This window comes from Gadus macrocephalus, chromosome 10 (assembly GCF_031168955.1).
Source record: "Gadus macrocephalus chromosome 10, ASM3116895v1".
In the NCBI taxonomy this organism is placed as follows: domain Eukaryota; kingdom Metazoa; phylum Chordata; class Actinopteri; order Gadiformes; family Gadidae; genus Gadus; species Gadus macrocephalus.
In genome coordinates, this window is record NC_082391.1 from 32,784 (window position 1) to 48,239 (window position 15,456).

A 15,456-nucleotide genomic window follows, 5' to 3' on the forward strand; every position below is an offset into this window, starting at 1 on the left:
AGACAAGACAAGGTATGGTCAAGGTATGCCGACATCAACTTAAAAGAGGCTGACCAGACATGGGGTCTTCAATAAGGAGTTGGGGACCTCTAGGGGGAACACAGAGATACAGCAGAGGGTTTGGAAACATTTGTTTGCAAGTTGTTATTAATATTATTAACTATTAATCATTTTTGTTTTCTTATTTCTGGAAAATGTTGAGCTAACTCCAAATCATTAATAGGAAGCCTTTGTTTAGAACTTGAATAAACGATTCCCATTAGCGATGGTCAGTAGGGGTGTAATGGTACGCAAAAGTCAGTTTGGTGTGTTGATGGTTTTGAGGTCATGGTTCGGTACGATTTCGAGACCAAAAAATAAATTTACATTTCTTTTGAAGTTATACAATCGTAAACCATGGCTACTTGGTCATAATAAAAAGGCCAAGCCTTTCCTGCTCTTGGCTCCCAGACCGTAGTCGAGGAGCACAGGAGAGACGGCCGATGTTCTCTCGGGGGTAACACCCTTCACTTTGACCGGCATTGGGTCTGCTTATAGGTCGGAATAAAGCAGCCACCGATTATTGACAGGCTGGGTACTTTATTCGTAGTTCCACTGACTTAACAGTACACTTATGCACAGACACAACCGGACTCATTCTTTCACTAAACTGACATGCGCAACCGCTCGCTCTCTCCTCGCTCGCCCACTCACTCGCTGAAGTCACTCACACACACGCTGCCATTCTCGCGCACACACATATACGCTACTCTCGTAACAGAAGCGTAGTGTGTACTGAATGCATGTTGATGATGATACACCTCTCATAGGGGTTAACTACATAGGCACGACACCGGCTTCCTCAAGCTTCTTCGCCACCTTTTTAAATAAATCGCCGTTTCCTCGTTTTCCGACGGCGACCTCAACACGACTATTGTCTCCTTACTGTGCGTTCAGACCCAACGCGACATTTGTCGCCCGTTCACGTTGTCGCCGAAGTTTTGTCGTGCCACAAATCATAATCTGCAGGTTTTGGGCGAATTTGTCGCACCACAACTTTTGCACCACCATTGCGTGTCTTTACCTTTTGTGGAAGAGAGAGAGACGTCGGAGAACCCTCTATTCATAATATTGTAATGACCACGGAAGTGCCAGTGAATGAAGCATTGATTAGACAGAGATTTATTAGATAGGCCTACCTAATAAATCGTTGGAACACACAAGACCGGAAACCATAGCAACGCCGGTAAACAAACGCAGAGAAGCCCAATCCCTATGAGAGCTCCCCGCGTTACGGCCATCCGGAGGCGCACAGAGCTTTTGGCCGTTATATATACAATGACATTATATTATACTATTATATATAGAGCTCCGGGAGTCGCAAACGGCAACAATCCCTTTCTCCTCCATGCTGCAGTTCACCCCGGACTGCACTGCACTGAGTTGGCCGGTTGAACGCTGATTGGCTGTTACGTTACACATGTCACTCAGTGGCCACGCTGTTGAACGCTGATTGGCTGTCATCACGCGAAATTCGTGTCAAAGTTGAAATATTTCAACTCAAGTGAATGTGTCATGCCACAAATCCTCGTGAACGTGCTCGCCTGTGCACGGCGAAAGTGTGGCGCGACAAATCAAAACGTGTCGCCGGTTTTTTTATCTAGCGAAAAATTCGCCCGATACGCGTCTCTACGTTCACTTTGTACGGGATCTTGTCGCCCCGTTACGTTTGGTGTGAACGCACAGTTATACTTCCGGCTCACGGGAAAATTCTCGAGCATGCGCAGAACACATAATCCGATTCCAATCCGATTGACCGTATACATGCATGCTAATTCGACTAACAATTGAATAATCTAGGGGTCTAAATTTGACTTAGAGTAACTCGATTCGATTCGACTTAAGTCCAACTAAGGTGTATACATGCATCTTAATAATCCAATCATAGTCGGACCAAGCCAATAATTCGGCTTTCTTGAGTGTCATGTTAATGAACTGATTGTCTCCCGAAAAGGCTGGTCTGCTGGCAGTGGCACTAAGCATTCAAAGTAAGCGCACATTGGCAGGGAAGGGATATTGCAGAGTTTGGAAGAAGCTAAAACGTAGCTTCTTTCGGCGGACATAAGCCAATAGCATGGGAGAGCAAGCAAAGGAGGGAGGAGGGGAAGTCTAACCTCATAGGAGGATTTGATGAGGTCGAATACGTCGATCTCCGGCGGTGGTTCGTCCCCGCTGGTAAGCAGGGCGTGGAGGTGGGGGATAGGAGAGGAAACCGTCTGCTTGTTCACTACGTTATCCAGATACCTGGGGAGGGAGGTAGGAAGTGACATCAGTAGTCAGCTGTCAGTCAGTCTACCAAGTAAAGAGAACTAATGCAGTCAACAGATTGTGTTGGGGGCACCGTGCCTCTCTGCTGCCCTTACCTGCCAAGAATGGTCATTGCTTCTCCTTCATCATTGCAGGCCAGCAGAGCATCCATGTTGTCATGCAGGACTGCCAGCGCAACCTAGGGGACGATTAGAAGCACAGATTACCGACCAAAGTTAGGGTTAGGGTTAGGGTTAGCTACCCCTAACACAACCGAGGGGACGATGAGAAGCACAGATTACCGACCACAAAGTTAGTCTAGAGCAGCCTATGGTGGGCTTGTACCCTGTCTCTCAATATTGCCAGGTCGCTTTGTCCCTGCAGAATCTGGCCGAATTCAGCCGCGTATTGTGGGTGGTTCAACTTTTAATTGTGCGTCTATCTGTAATATTTTCTTTCTAGTCGAAAAAGTTTTGATAATGGTACCATAATTTTTTGATCTGTAATGTACCATTATAATAAAAAGGAGACCACGATAGGTTCACAAAGAAGCATCGACAAGGATCTAGAAATTATCTTCAATAGATTGTCCATGGAGCGATGGAAATTTTTTTAAATGTATTCATCTATTTTACCTGTAGTGCTGTACGAATAGTGGTATTGTAATATAAATATTAGGATAGATTAGTCAAGAATCATTTATGTGTTCCTTTAGAAATGGTCTGCGAGAGGTTGTCAATGCAGCTGGAGCCATCAACCATCAATTAGAAATTCTGTTGTTCTGCTTTGTCTTAATTAATTTAATAAATGTATGGATTTAGACAATCAAAAAATATATGAACTTATGTATGCCCAAGTCGACGATATATATGACCTTAAAAACTATTGGGTCAGCCATACTGTAACCACCATCGAGAAAACTAAATTGTTTACTTCAGACATTCGACCACTTGAATGGATGCAGACAGACAGCCAGTGATTGTTATCCAGATAGAAAGACTGGCAGTCAGTCAGTCAGCCAGCCAGTACCGTTGCTGACCTGGAAGATGACCTTTATGCCCTCGAAGAAGAAGCAGTCGACCAGCAGAACGGCGCTGTCGAAGGGCATGACGGACAGGAAGAGGGTGAGGAACCAGGACAGGGAGATGCTGGAGATCACCCCCAGCTCTTGCATGTGCTCATAGAGCAGCGGCAGGCAGGCCCTGGTCAGCTCCTCAAACACGCCCTGGTCCACCAGCGCCCCTAGAGGCACACAGCAGGATTACACCTTCACACAGGGCACGGGTCCACCAGCGCCCCTACAGGCACACAGCAGGATTACACCTTCACACAGGGCACGGGTCAACCAGCGCCCCTACAGGCACACAGCAGGATTACACCTTCACACAGGGCACGGGTCAACCAGCGCCCCTACAGGCACACAGCAGGATTACACCTTCACACAGGGCACGGGTCCACCAGCGCCCCTAGAGGCACACAGCAGGATTACACCTTCACACAGGGCACGGGTCAACCAGCGCCCCTAGAGGCACACAGCAGGATTACACCTTCACACAGGGCACGGGTCAACCAGCGCCCCTACAGGCACACAGCAGGATTACACCTTCACACAGGGCACGGGTCAACCAGCGCCCCTACAGGCACACAGCAGGATTACACCTTCACACAGGGCACGGGTCAACCAGCGCCCCTACAGGCACACAGCAGGATTACACCTTCACACAGGGCACGGGTCAACCAGCGCCCCTACAGGCACACAGCAGGATTACACCTTCACACAGGGCACGGGTCAACCAGCGCCCCTACAGGCACACAGCAGGATTACACCTTCACACAGGGCACGGGTCAACCAGCGCCCCTACAGGCACACAGCAGAATAACATCACCACACAGACATACCTTAATGTCATTAAACAGCTTTTTGGAGCAAATGACGCAAAAGCCTTTATATTATATTACAAATAACATATAATAAGACATTATAATTATAAGAGATAGCATGTAGGTGGGACACACGGAGGCTGACCTACGACCCTGGTGTTGTAGTAGTCGGGAAGCATCCTCTCACACAGCGCCACCAGTAGCCAGAAGGCCTCCTCCTCCGTACAGTAGAGCAGCAGAACAGAGGCCACAATGTTCATCGCCTGGTCGAGAGACATAGACAGGCACAGAGCAGGGAGGAAGAGAGAGAGAGGGGTCCTCCATTCAACTCTTGGTTTGTCTGTATATTTTATGCATTTGTTATAAATTAAACAACTCTGCAGCACATTTTACAGGAGCAGTCAACATCGGGTTAACAGCTACTGTGTACCAGTTTCTATCTGGTTCTGTCGGGTTCTACTTCTTCCGTCATGTTACCGATACCTTGGCTTTCAGTACCAGCCGATACCAAGTACCGATCAGATACCAGGGTATAATTATTAAGCTGTATGCCTCACTGTCGGGAAGAGAGCGGGATCATTCCTGTATGGTAAGACAATATTAAGCCGGACTAAAAACATCTTAAGACACTGTCAGCAGCTTCATCGAACTGACACCTTCTTTGTTTGGCAGACCTCGTCGTGCTATTTGGTGGGATGCAGTATGGTGTTACTGTGCAAAACTAGGTTTTGCACAGTAACACATGGCTAATTAATTGCTCTAAATTGAGAATGTCTAACTTAGCCAACTGGAAAACCAAAGCCATCATACGTTTTTCCTTCTTAATTCGACAATTGTATAATGTACCCCATAGTCATCCTATATCCCTGTTTGGAAGCTAGGGGACACACTTCCTATCAGGGTTAAGTACCGTGGCAAGAAATCGGCGCACGGCATAACGTATTAGGCCCACTTTTACACAATAACATAGGATTTAATGGAATGGATAGGTCACATGTACCACCGATACCCGATCCAGCTAATTGCGTCAGTATCGGACGGATATCCCATATCACTATCGGATCGGTGTATCCCTAGTTCCATCAGGTTGTGACCAGTTCTCTCAGGTTCCGCCGGGTGTGTACCTGGCAGTACCCGATGCCCGGGTTGCGGTGTGCGTAGGCGGTGAGGACGCGGCGCAGCGCGGCGATGCCCATCTCGTTCTGGAAGGCGCGGTGCTCTGGCATGGAGCGATGGAGGTCCCGCTCTATCTCCTCCGTCGCCAGGGAGCACCGTCCCATGGCCTGCTCCACCAGGTCGCCGTAGTAACCGGGCTGTGTGGCCATCTCGTTCTGCGCACCTGGAAAGGGGTGAGAGGAAAAAGGGGTCTACCCTTTCTGTGCTTTCATATTTTAGATGTTCTAAATTATGATAAAATCAAACATTGATCTATCTATCTATAAATATATATATATATATATCCATATCATGCATTAACTCTGAACTTTCATAGCCATGTATTTTTGGGTTTCATTGATGTGCATCATTTTGTTTAACATCAGTAATTTGTGTATGATATATATTTTTTGTTTTCTTTTACATGTTCGAAATAAATTTCAATCAAATCAAAATCATCATCTCAAAATATGAAGTTCAAGAAAATGTAAAAGTTTATAACTATGGCTTATTTGAACAAATTATTAAGTTAATTATTACAGTGTGATGTTCAAGTAGGTCAATCATTATTGAACAGAATACAGCTAATGAATACAGAAGAAGCTAAAGTTCTGCAGTAATGGTGGTGAGGACTCATAGGTCAGGGGGTATACCTGAGAAGAGAAGCCATAACTCGCCCCGCAGGCACTCTGGTAGCCCGTTGAGGACAAGCTCTCGGGTCTTGGAGGTCCGGTACATGCACACGCCCCGACCAAACTCAAAGAAGTGGATCTTCCACGACTCCTCCTTCATCTTTTCCTTGGCCTGGAAGAAGAGAGAAAGAGAGGGGGAGGGGAGGGTGTTTCCAAAACAGAGTGAGCCTACATCAGACAGGTTTGTGATTGGACACACAAACCAATCTGTCTTTGTTTCCGTCTTTATCATTGGGCTATAAATTAGAAATAAAATTGGTGCGCAACAGTCATTTACAGCCACACCCTGTTATTTAAGGAAGAGGGTTGATATGGAAAAGGGGAATATCTGGAGAATTACTTATCTGGGGCAAGGACGATACCACAAAACTACAAATGGTTACAAACAGTTAACTGCCAACCACTAGCTAGCACTGGCTGCTAACCTTTCGCTAATACTTACAAAAATAATACCTCAATGAAAGAGCTGACATTTGGTAGAAGGTTATGTGGGGAAGATGAGATTTAAAGATTCCTTTAAAAGTAAAATATTTGCTTTAGAGATAACATAACTCTTAAAAGGATTCAAGTGGATTCACTTATGCATTCAACCCCTTATCAAACAGGGTTTCTACCGTGATAGAACAGTCAAGGTAGGGATGAGATCACAGTGACATCGGGGCAGTTCTGTGACAACTTGCTCCAGTATAAAACAAATATGGACGCACCCAAGTCCTTTCGTCGCCCTTTGTTCTATGTACAATGATATGAGAGTGTATTTTTGTTGCATTACCGTTATTTGCAACAAACAACGGAAAAACAGCCACAGAGGGGACTTCAATGGCTGCCTCGTATCTATGCCCAAAACTCATTAATAACTTTTCAATAAACGATATTAGTTGCCACTGATATTTGGACCAAATCAACACGAAAATGTACTGGCTTTTTTATTACAATAATGAAATCACTCTTCTTGCCGATGACATGGACAAGTGATGGTGGGTCATTCTGCCACCACCCACCACAGAGAAGCTGTGAGAGGAACTACACGCTAGTCTCAACTGCATGAGACTCACTAACAGAGCCAGAGAGCCTGGAGCTGAACTCACGGCTTTGGGCCCCTGGCCCTCTGGGTCGTCCCGCTGGTAGATGTGCAGCAGGCCCTGAGAGGCAGTGGGCAGGCCAGGGTGGTAGTGACGCTGGGCCTGGGAAGAACCGGCCGGCCCGGGGGACGACGAGGGAAGGCCAGAGCAGCTCTGTTGGGGAGTCCATGAGCTACTCGTTACTTTAACCCATTCATGTCATTCAGTTCTATCAATAGGAACTCATAAGTCGACTTTATCATATATATATATATATATATATATATATATATATATATATATATATATATATATATATATATATATATATATATATATATATATATATATATATATATATATATATATATATATATATATATATATATATATATATATATATATATATATATCAATACCCAATATCAAAGTGATGCTCATCACTTTGATATCCTAACAGTCTAGTTACGTACATTACTATGATAAAACAGTGTACTTCGTTACTATGTTATAACAGTCTTGCTCATTACTCAATTATAATAACCGTCTACTTCATCACAATTATATACTAATACTCTCCTTTATTACTATGATATGACAACAGGCTTGCTTTGTACAACGTTATAATACGATTCTACTTCAGAACCCAGTTATAATACGATTCTACTTCAGAACCCAGTTATAATACGATTCTACTTCAGAACCCAGTTATAATACGATTCTACTTCAGAACCCAGTTATAATACGATTCTACTTCAGAACCCAGTTATAATACGATTCTACTTCAGAACCCAGTTATAATACGATTCTACTTCAGAACCCAGTTATAATACGATTCTACTTCAGAACCCAGTTATAATACGATTCTACTTCAGAACCCAGTTATAATACGATTCTACTTCAGAACCCTGTTATAATACGATTCTACTTCAGAACCCTGTTATAATACGATTCTACTACTTCTACTATATCCGTCTAGCTCATTACTTTGCTATAATAACACGTAATCAATGAACAGGGTGATTGGCTATGCAAAGTGTTGACCAACCAAGGGTCCAGGGGGATTGGCGTCGCTCCACATCCTGTCCGGGGTGCGCTGCAGGAAGTCAGAGATACGCTGCACCAGGAAGTCTCTGTCCTTCAGGTTGGCGAACAGGAAGTTCATCTTGTTTTTGGTGCTGATCGAGACAGGACAGGGCAGGACGCTGCTGCTGTCAGCCTTTTCCACTACCGACACCTTCATAAGGAAACGCAGTGAGCACACACTTAACACACTGTGGAAGTTAATTCTTTCTGGATTAATTACTCTGTAACCATGCACCCCACCCTCCATTCTTCCACTCTAGAAAACCTTTCTGCGGCATCCTTTCTGCTTGTAATCTACACATTATCATGCTTTAATAAGAATCTACTCAATGCTTCTACGGACTAACCAGCTCCGATGTCGTTATAAAGAGGAACCAAAAACACATTCTCGTTTTTATGCAGTACAACAGGCATCAAATAAATGGTGTGACGTATTAACTCAGTGCTCCCTTGAAGCAGTTCACTCCCGAACATGTGAACATGCTCTGTGTTCACATACGTGTGTTTGTGCTTGTGTGTGCGCCAGTGGAGGCTGCTGCTCTTTCAAAGAGGGGAAGCTCATTTTCGGCCTACATCATATATTTGTCAATTTACATATATGAAAATTCTGCTCTCTGTTCCTTTTCAAGGGAATGCTCTGTGACCCTGTCATACCAACTAGCTGTCTTTTCCAGTGACTTGACCAGTGTCCCCTCAATGGCCAGCAGAGTTGGCCGCTTAAACGGCCTTGGCCCCCGGGTGTAGGACTTGAGCCGCTTTAAACAGAAGCTCCTTTCTACACCTGCAGATGTAGCTCCAACTGTTGCCACTAATGAGAACACGTCACCCTGCAGGTCCTGATCCGAATACAGGGCTTAAGTTCAGACCTCAGGCTCCCTGAATCAAAGTGATGGCCAACTACCAAAACGATATTAAACTCGAACAAGGAAAGGTGGGAAATATGTTAAACTCAAGCAAAGAATTGTGTGTATAAGTGTATGAAATGTACAATGAAAATTGTTTAGCAATTTCACCAAGCAAAAATCAAGAAATAGGTTGCAGTTAGTATTTTGATTTGCTTGCAAAGTCTGCGATTGGACTACTAAAGAGAGCTCCAGCAACGTTTTATAGTTCAAAATCGCTGTCAATCAAACGGAAACTCTATTCACGCGCAGAGACGCTGAGCGTCCAAGGGAAGGACATAATCGTAGCCGTCGACTTTCGACGCACTAAGAAAAAGCTGTTCTAAGCAGCCCCATTGAAGTCGATGGACGCTAAGCTTGTACAGGCAAATGCACTTTGACAGTACGGGAATGTATGAGAAGGAAATCGAGTCAGTCGACCTGCGATAAGCAGCTGATTCTGAACAAACTCGTCTTCGAGATGGACTTGTTCTAATGCATTTTTTGTCAATCAAACAGTATATATTTGACCATTTCAATTTTGACATTTTGGGGGAAGCCGACCTTCCCTTGCAGACTAAGGGAAATCGCCACTGGCGTGTGCGTGTGCGTCCGTGTGCGTGCATGAGCCCACCTCTCGGAGGGGGATGATGAGATTGCAGAGGTCTTCCTCGCGGCTGGCAAAGCAGATGTAGTTGTTAGAGATGAAGAGCTGACCGGTGACGTGCATCTTGGCGAAGGGGGCCCAGAGCGTGCAGTCTGTGTGTCCGTCCAGCCGCTCCTCCTGGGTCAGACGGAACAGGGTCCGGTAGTGCTCGTTCTTGGCCCGCGCGTCCAGGTCCCTGGATGGCGGGGAGGGTGGGTTTAGGCTGTGCCACTATGAGATGATGAATGAGGCTCTCTCATCCACAGCCACTAACAGTGAGCTACATGCCAATAAAAATCTGAGTAGCATTCAACTCAATCTGAATGGTGTGCAACACGTTCAGTGCAGTCTACGACGCATAACGGGGTAGTGTTCTAGACATATAGAGTAGCGTTCAAGGCCTATCAAGTTGCGTTCAACATAATCAGAGTTGTGTTAACCATATACATATGTACGCACACACACACACACACACACACACACACACACACACACACACACACTTTTCAAAGTGATATCTGGCAGCGTCCAACACACATTGGGTCGCATTCAGAGCAGCGTTCAACACAGTTCAGAGCAGAGTTTGACCCGTTTCAGAGTGCAGTCACCAAGCCTGCGGGAGACCCACCTCTTGAGTGCGGAGACATTCTTCAGCGTCTTGCGGGGCTTGGGCAGCGAGAGGTCGGCGGCAAAGCCCTCGTTGTCCAGGATCTGCCGCATGGCGATGGTGGCCAGCTGCTCCATCAGCTTGAAGGTGTCGTTGATGTTGAGGAACATGGAGAAGAAGTGCTCCGTGTCTCGGGTGCACACGCGCACGCTCTCCGGGAACAGCAGCGTGGCGTTCTTCTCCAGGCGGGTCACGTCGGTCCACTGGCTGATCAGGGTGACTGTGAAGAGAGAGGAGGCACACACGCCACACGTCTTTATATCAATGGCCAGTCCTGCACTCCGTCCATCCCAACCTGATCTGCACATGGCTTCATCGGTGACACACACACACACACACACACACACACACACACACACACACACACACACACACACACACACACACACACACACACACACACACACACACACACACACACACACACACACACACACACACACACACACACACACACACACACACACACACCTTCTTTCCCCAGCAGGAATGAGTAGAAGCAGATGTGATTGACAGTCAGGTAGAGCCAGCCCTGTCGGGGGACCCGCCCCTTCCAAAAGCTGCAGGAGTAGTAGTTAACCAGCTTCTCCTCCTCAGGCATTCCAAACAGCTTCCTCATCTTAAGCTCCGCCTCTCGGAACTTTCCCGAGTCTTCCTCTTCCTGCGCCTGCTTGCTCTTGTTTTCCTCTGCGATGATACCCTGAGAAGTGATGCAAGTCCAGTGGTTAGGGGCGTCCAAATGTTCCAGGTCACAACCTAATGTTTCCTAAGCTGTAAGCAACCTAAGGCCAGACTCCCTAAGCACCTACCTGCTCCTTAATGAACGGGCCATGGAAACTGGCCATTGGCTTTTCAATGGGGTACATGATAACACTTGATAGTACTAAGAAGAAAATTACGGATTGCTGTTTAGTTTCTAGTATGTCAGGCTGAAATGTAGGCTTTCAATGCTGCAAAGAAATAGGTGTTCTCCACATAGATGGGCTTTGGTCTACGTTCAAACCACCTTGCAGTGAGACAGCAGTTTTAACTGCAAATATAACAAATACTATATTATCTATAGTCATACACTTTATTACAATACTACATTTAGGATAAAACTAGAGGCCTGACAATGGTGACATTTAACTCATTACAGTATAAAGAGTTAGTATATAACCAAATGGGTACCGAATATTTTGTAGGTTTACCTCGAAGAGACAGTGTAGAGATGCAACTACACAAACCGTGTTGCTACTACTTCAATATGTGTTTTCTCCTTTGTTCGATTCGATTTTTCGATTATTGTACATTGCTGGTCAAAGCACCTATGCCTACAGTTTCCTATACAAATTAAATGAGGTTTGTAGAAAACACACTCACTGGATGAATGGATACGTTTAACTGGATGGTTAAGATGGAAAGACGTATACATACGTTGGCTGGAAAAACTGCTTTCCCAGCAAACTTAAAGGACAACGTACAGAGATCTTCCCCTTCACAAAGGTGGAAATATCCTCGTCGTTCTCGAAGATGGAGAGCGTCTGCAGAAGGTTGGCCTCAAGCCACTCCCAGTGTGTGGTGATCTCCATCCTAGAGCCGCCTGGTGCACAGCAGATGAAGTGGTTGGGAATGACATTACTGAACCATTAAGAAATGGTTCTCCTGTTAAATTAGTATTGGATAAAACCTATGCTGGACTGATTAGTTGATATAGTATAGTTCCTCAAACTAATTTAAACATGATGACATTGACTATTAACGATAGACTAGGCAATATGGAGAACTCTCCCAACTCTGCTAGAGGTTAACTATTGATAGAAGATAGCTTGGCTGTGTTAGCTGCGAAGCTAGAGGGTTAGCTCGGACTAGGGGTTAGCTTGAACTAGAGGTTAGCTGTGACTAGAGGTTAGCTCGGACTAGGGGTCAGCCTGAACTAGAGGTTAGCTGTGACTAGAGGTCAGCTGTGACTAGAGGTTAGCTGTAAACAGAGGTTAGCTCGGACTAGGGGTTAGCCTGAACTAGAGGTTAGCTGTGACTATAGGTTAGCTGTGACTAGGGGTTAGCTTGAACTAGAGGTTAGCTGTGACTAGAGGTTAGCTCGGACTAGGGGCTAGCTTGAACTAGAGGTTAGCTGTGACTAGAGGTTAGCTCGGACTAGGGGTTAGCTTGAACTAGAGGTTAGCTGTGACAAGAGGTTACCTCGGACTAGGGGTCAGCTTGAACTAGTGGTTAGCTGTGACTAGAGGTAAACTTGGATTAGAGGTTAGCTCTGGCTAGATGTTAGCTGGGCTAGAGGTTAGCTCTGGCTCGATGTTAGCTTGGGTTGGAGGTCAGCCGGGGCTAGATCAGGGAGATGTACGCTGTGCTGCTTCTCGGGGTTAGCCTGACTATGTTTGCTGCTAGAGGGCTCGACCCACCACAGGCGATGCTCCAGTACACCTGGGAGTCTCCGGTCTGGAGAAGGATCCTGTAGGGGGCTGCTCGAGCACTGGAGTCCAGGACCACGTCCATGGTCCCCACTAGCAGGCCTGGGGGTGCGGACAGGTTTACGGTCGTACAGTACTGGACCGTGCAGACAGGTTCCGCCCAGTAACCCATGAGGTAAAGAAAATAAGTGCTGAGGTGCCCTTAGGCAAAACATCTAACCCCTAGTATCTGCATCCAACATCTATCCCGAATCACTTAAGTAATGTCTTACCTTTTTATATATTACTGTAATAATTAACTATTATAACTTTACGGATCGCATCCCTAAAACGAAAGACCAAGTAATGATCAGATAACTATTTAAAGTAATAACTGGATTCTCCAAAGAAACGTACTCATTCAATTTGAGGAGAAATGTAATTAATGAGTAGTTAGCCGATGGGCTTCTTGCTCTAGGATGGACAACAAGTAGCAGAGGACATTTGAGATCAAACAAAGTATGCCTTGGCCTGGGGTCAAACACCTTACTTCACTTACTTCCCTTCACTATCCTCTTTTACATGCCGTAGAGGGTGTAATTAAAAAAAAAAAAAGCCTCAGTAATGTATGTTGGCTCATAGCCTAACTTGTCTTTGCCATTGTCGTTAGTTCAAGCAATTAAGTCATTGTCCTATTGTTTTACTTGGTAGGTTTGAATTTCTCTAATGTCCAGCTGCCGTCTTGGCCAAGCCTCTCTTGTAAGAGAGGTGGAGGATCTCAATGGGACTAAATAGAACAGCTTGAGAAGATGGTGGCCTGGTCACATCCATGAATTCGTATGGACGTTTGAGATTAAGTACAGTCTGCGTTCATTGTGTGTTTTGTGTGTCTGTAGTAGCTGGATAATATAATATAATATAAATAAGTAGCTAGAGCTTTTTGTATGATTCACATATAATTACTTCCTCTGTACATTCTCCCCAACAATCAGGAAACGGATCCACTGAGAAACGCAGTACGCACTTTTCTCAACTAACGCTACATGTCAAGGGGGTCGGAATATTCCCTGTCATGTAAAAGAAAATACATTGGGCCTGAGGCATACGCAGAAATCATTTGCAAATATTAGTTTCTGGACTATATCTTAACATGGATTTAAAAAGTGTTTTTTTTTTTTTGGATAAATTGACTTCAGTCGCTAAAGCCCATTGTTGACGATGATGGACAGTGGATTAAACGGGTTTATTCCATTGTTGATAACAGCAGAAAAGTTTGAACATCCGAAGTCTGTATTATACTGGTTTCACGTGACAAGTTGACATTCAGTGCAGAAGCATACGGCCAATGCCTAAACCACATCCCAGCAGAAATGCACCATCAGCTATATTTAAGGAAATGTAACGTTAAGGCACACATTTTCCTTGAAGTACACCACTTATTTTGGCAAATTAACTATTATGTTGTAGTCTATATAAATAGTCCCTACGCTTCGATTTCAAAGGAAGCGTATATTGGAAAAAATATCTGAATATTTTGTTCTCAAGATACTCATGTTGTGAACCAACATAGCTTGTTGTGATCACTACGTCTTCCAGATTCTGTCTGCCTGAACCTTGCAGCGCGTCTGACGATATGTATCTATCAAAATGGCCAGCTTCTCCAAAAAAAAATAACAAACCATGTTAGGACCAATGCAATCCTTGCGCACAACTATCCGCAGGCCGCATTTCAAGAAGCAAACACACTGAATGTATGGTTCAAAGTCCCAGAAGAAAGTAACAGTCGAGGGGGTCAGTCGGTGTGTAACGTTACAGCAACTCAACAACACACAACGGTACACAAAAAACCCTGGTACTTTTGTTACCGTTACCATGCATATTCATCCCAACATTATAACTAGTATACCGACCTATCGGATACCCCCAAAAAGAGCCATAGGAATCATAGGAATGCACAAAATGACTTTAGAAAACATGGTAAATATAGGCTACAGTACCTGTAATTCCTCCTCCTTTGCCATGGCCCTTTCTCCGCTGGAGGATGAAGAAGGGGTTCGCCCTCTCACTCACCCACAGCGCGTTAGCAATCAGTACTTCCTCGGGAGTGATCCACATGTTGGCCCCCTTCGCTCGGGTGGTCACAATTCAATGTGTATGTGTGTGTGTGTACGGTCTGTCAAAAGCTTAGCTTGTTTTGGTTTAATTGGAAGTAGACATAGCTTTTTCTTGAGTTTGTGTCGGCTGACCAATCCGTCATCACAGAGAAATCTCAAGCTAACCCACGTGTTACGCATGACTTCCGGTAGCTAGGTTTTCACAATAACATTTTCGTAACTGAATTCCAAGTTTATTTATTATTATGTTTTATTTGTTCAGGAGTTTAGATAAGTGGTTTCAAAAGTGTTCATATCGACCTACATTGTAACATATTTTATTCTACATCTCAGCCTCCACCTAGGCTTTACAAGAATTGCAATAAGATGAGCCAGACTTTAACATTTCGGTTTGTATATTTTCCACCGAATCCACCTCAAGGTCTAAATAGATAGGTCATTCACTAAACTGGGTATACATTAATTTATTTAACATAATAGTTTATAAGCTTGATTGAAAACAAAATGTATTGGGTTATTGAAGTTTGTAAGGTAGACTTCGTTTAGTGTGTGAAAACATGACTAGATAACATGCTTTTATTTTGTAGATAAGTTCCGGTG

The 15,456-nt window shown here is 44.7% G+C and overlaps 1 protein-coding gene across 5 annotated transcripts in view; it reads right to left on the bottom strand.

The window, feature by feature from the left end:
- LOC132466560 (TBC1 domain family member 9B) overlaps positions 1–15,029 on the bottom strand; it is a 29,974-nt gene extending 14,945 nt beyond the window's left edge. For 4 of the 5 annotated variants that reach the window (XM_060063807.1, XM_060063806.1, XM_060063805.1 and 1 more), the window contains exons 1-14: positions 14,740–15,029; positions 12,755–12,865; positions 11,819–11,937; positions 10,827–11,055; positions 10,317–10,575; positions 9,677–9,884; positions 8,124–8,312; positions 7,103–7,249; positions 5,976–6,126; positions 5,292–5,506; positions 4,313–4,430; positions 3,326–3,528; positions 2,403–2,485; positions 2,154–2,283 (exon numbers count right to left, since the gene is read on the bottom strand). In XM_060063807.1, coding sequence (XP_059919790.1) covers positions 2,154–2,283; positions 2,403–2,485; positions 3,326–3,528; positions 4,313–4,430; positions 5,292–5,506; positions 5,976–6,126; positions 7,103–7,249; positions 8,124–8,312; positions 9,677–9,884; positions 10,317–10,575; positions 10,827–11,055; positions 11,819–11,937; positions 12,755–12,865; positions 14,740–14,857 — 2,280 coding nt within the window. In that variant the 5' untranslated portion in view covers positions 14,858–15,029. Of the gene's footprint in view, positions 1–2,153; positions 2,284–2,402; positions 2,486–3,325; positions 3,529–4,312; positions 4,431–5,291; positions 5,507–5,975; positions 6,127–7,102; positions 7,250–8,123; positions 8,313–9,676; positions 9,885–10,316; positions 10,576–10,826; positions 11,056–11,771; positions 11,938–12,754; positions 12,866–14,739 lie in introns of those variants that run through there. The other variant, XM_060063808.1, reaches the window with a different exon arrangement.
- Positions 15,030–15,456: the final 427 nt, after the last annotated feature.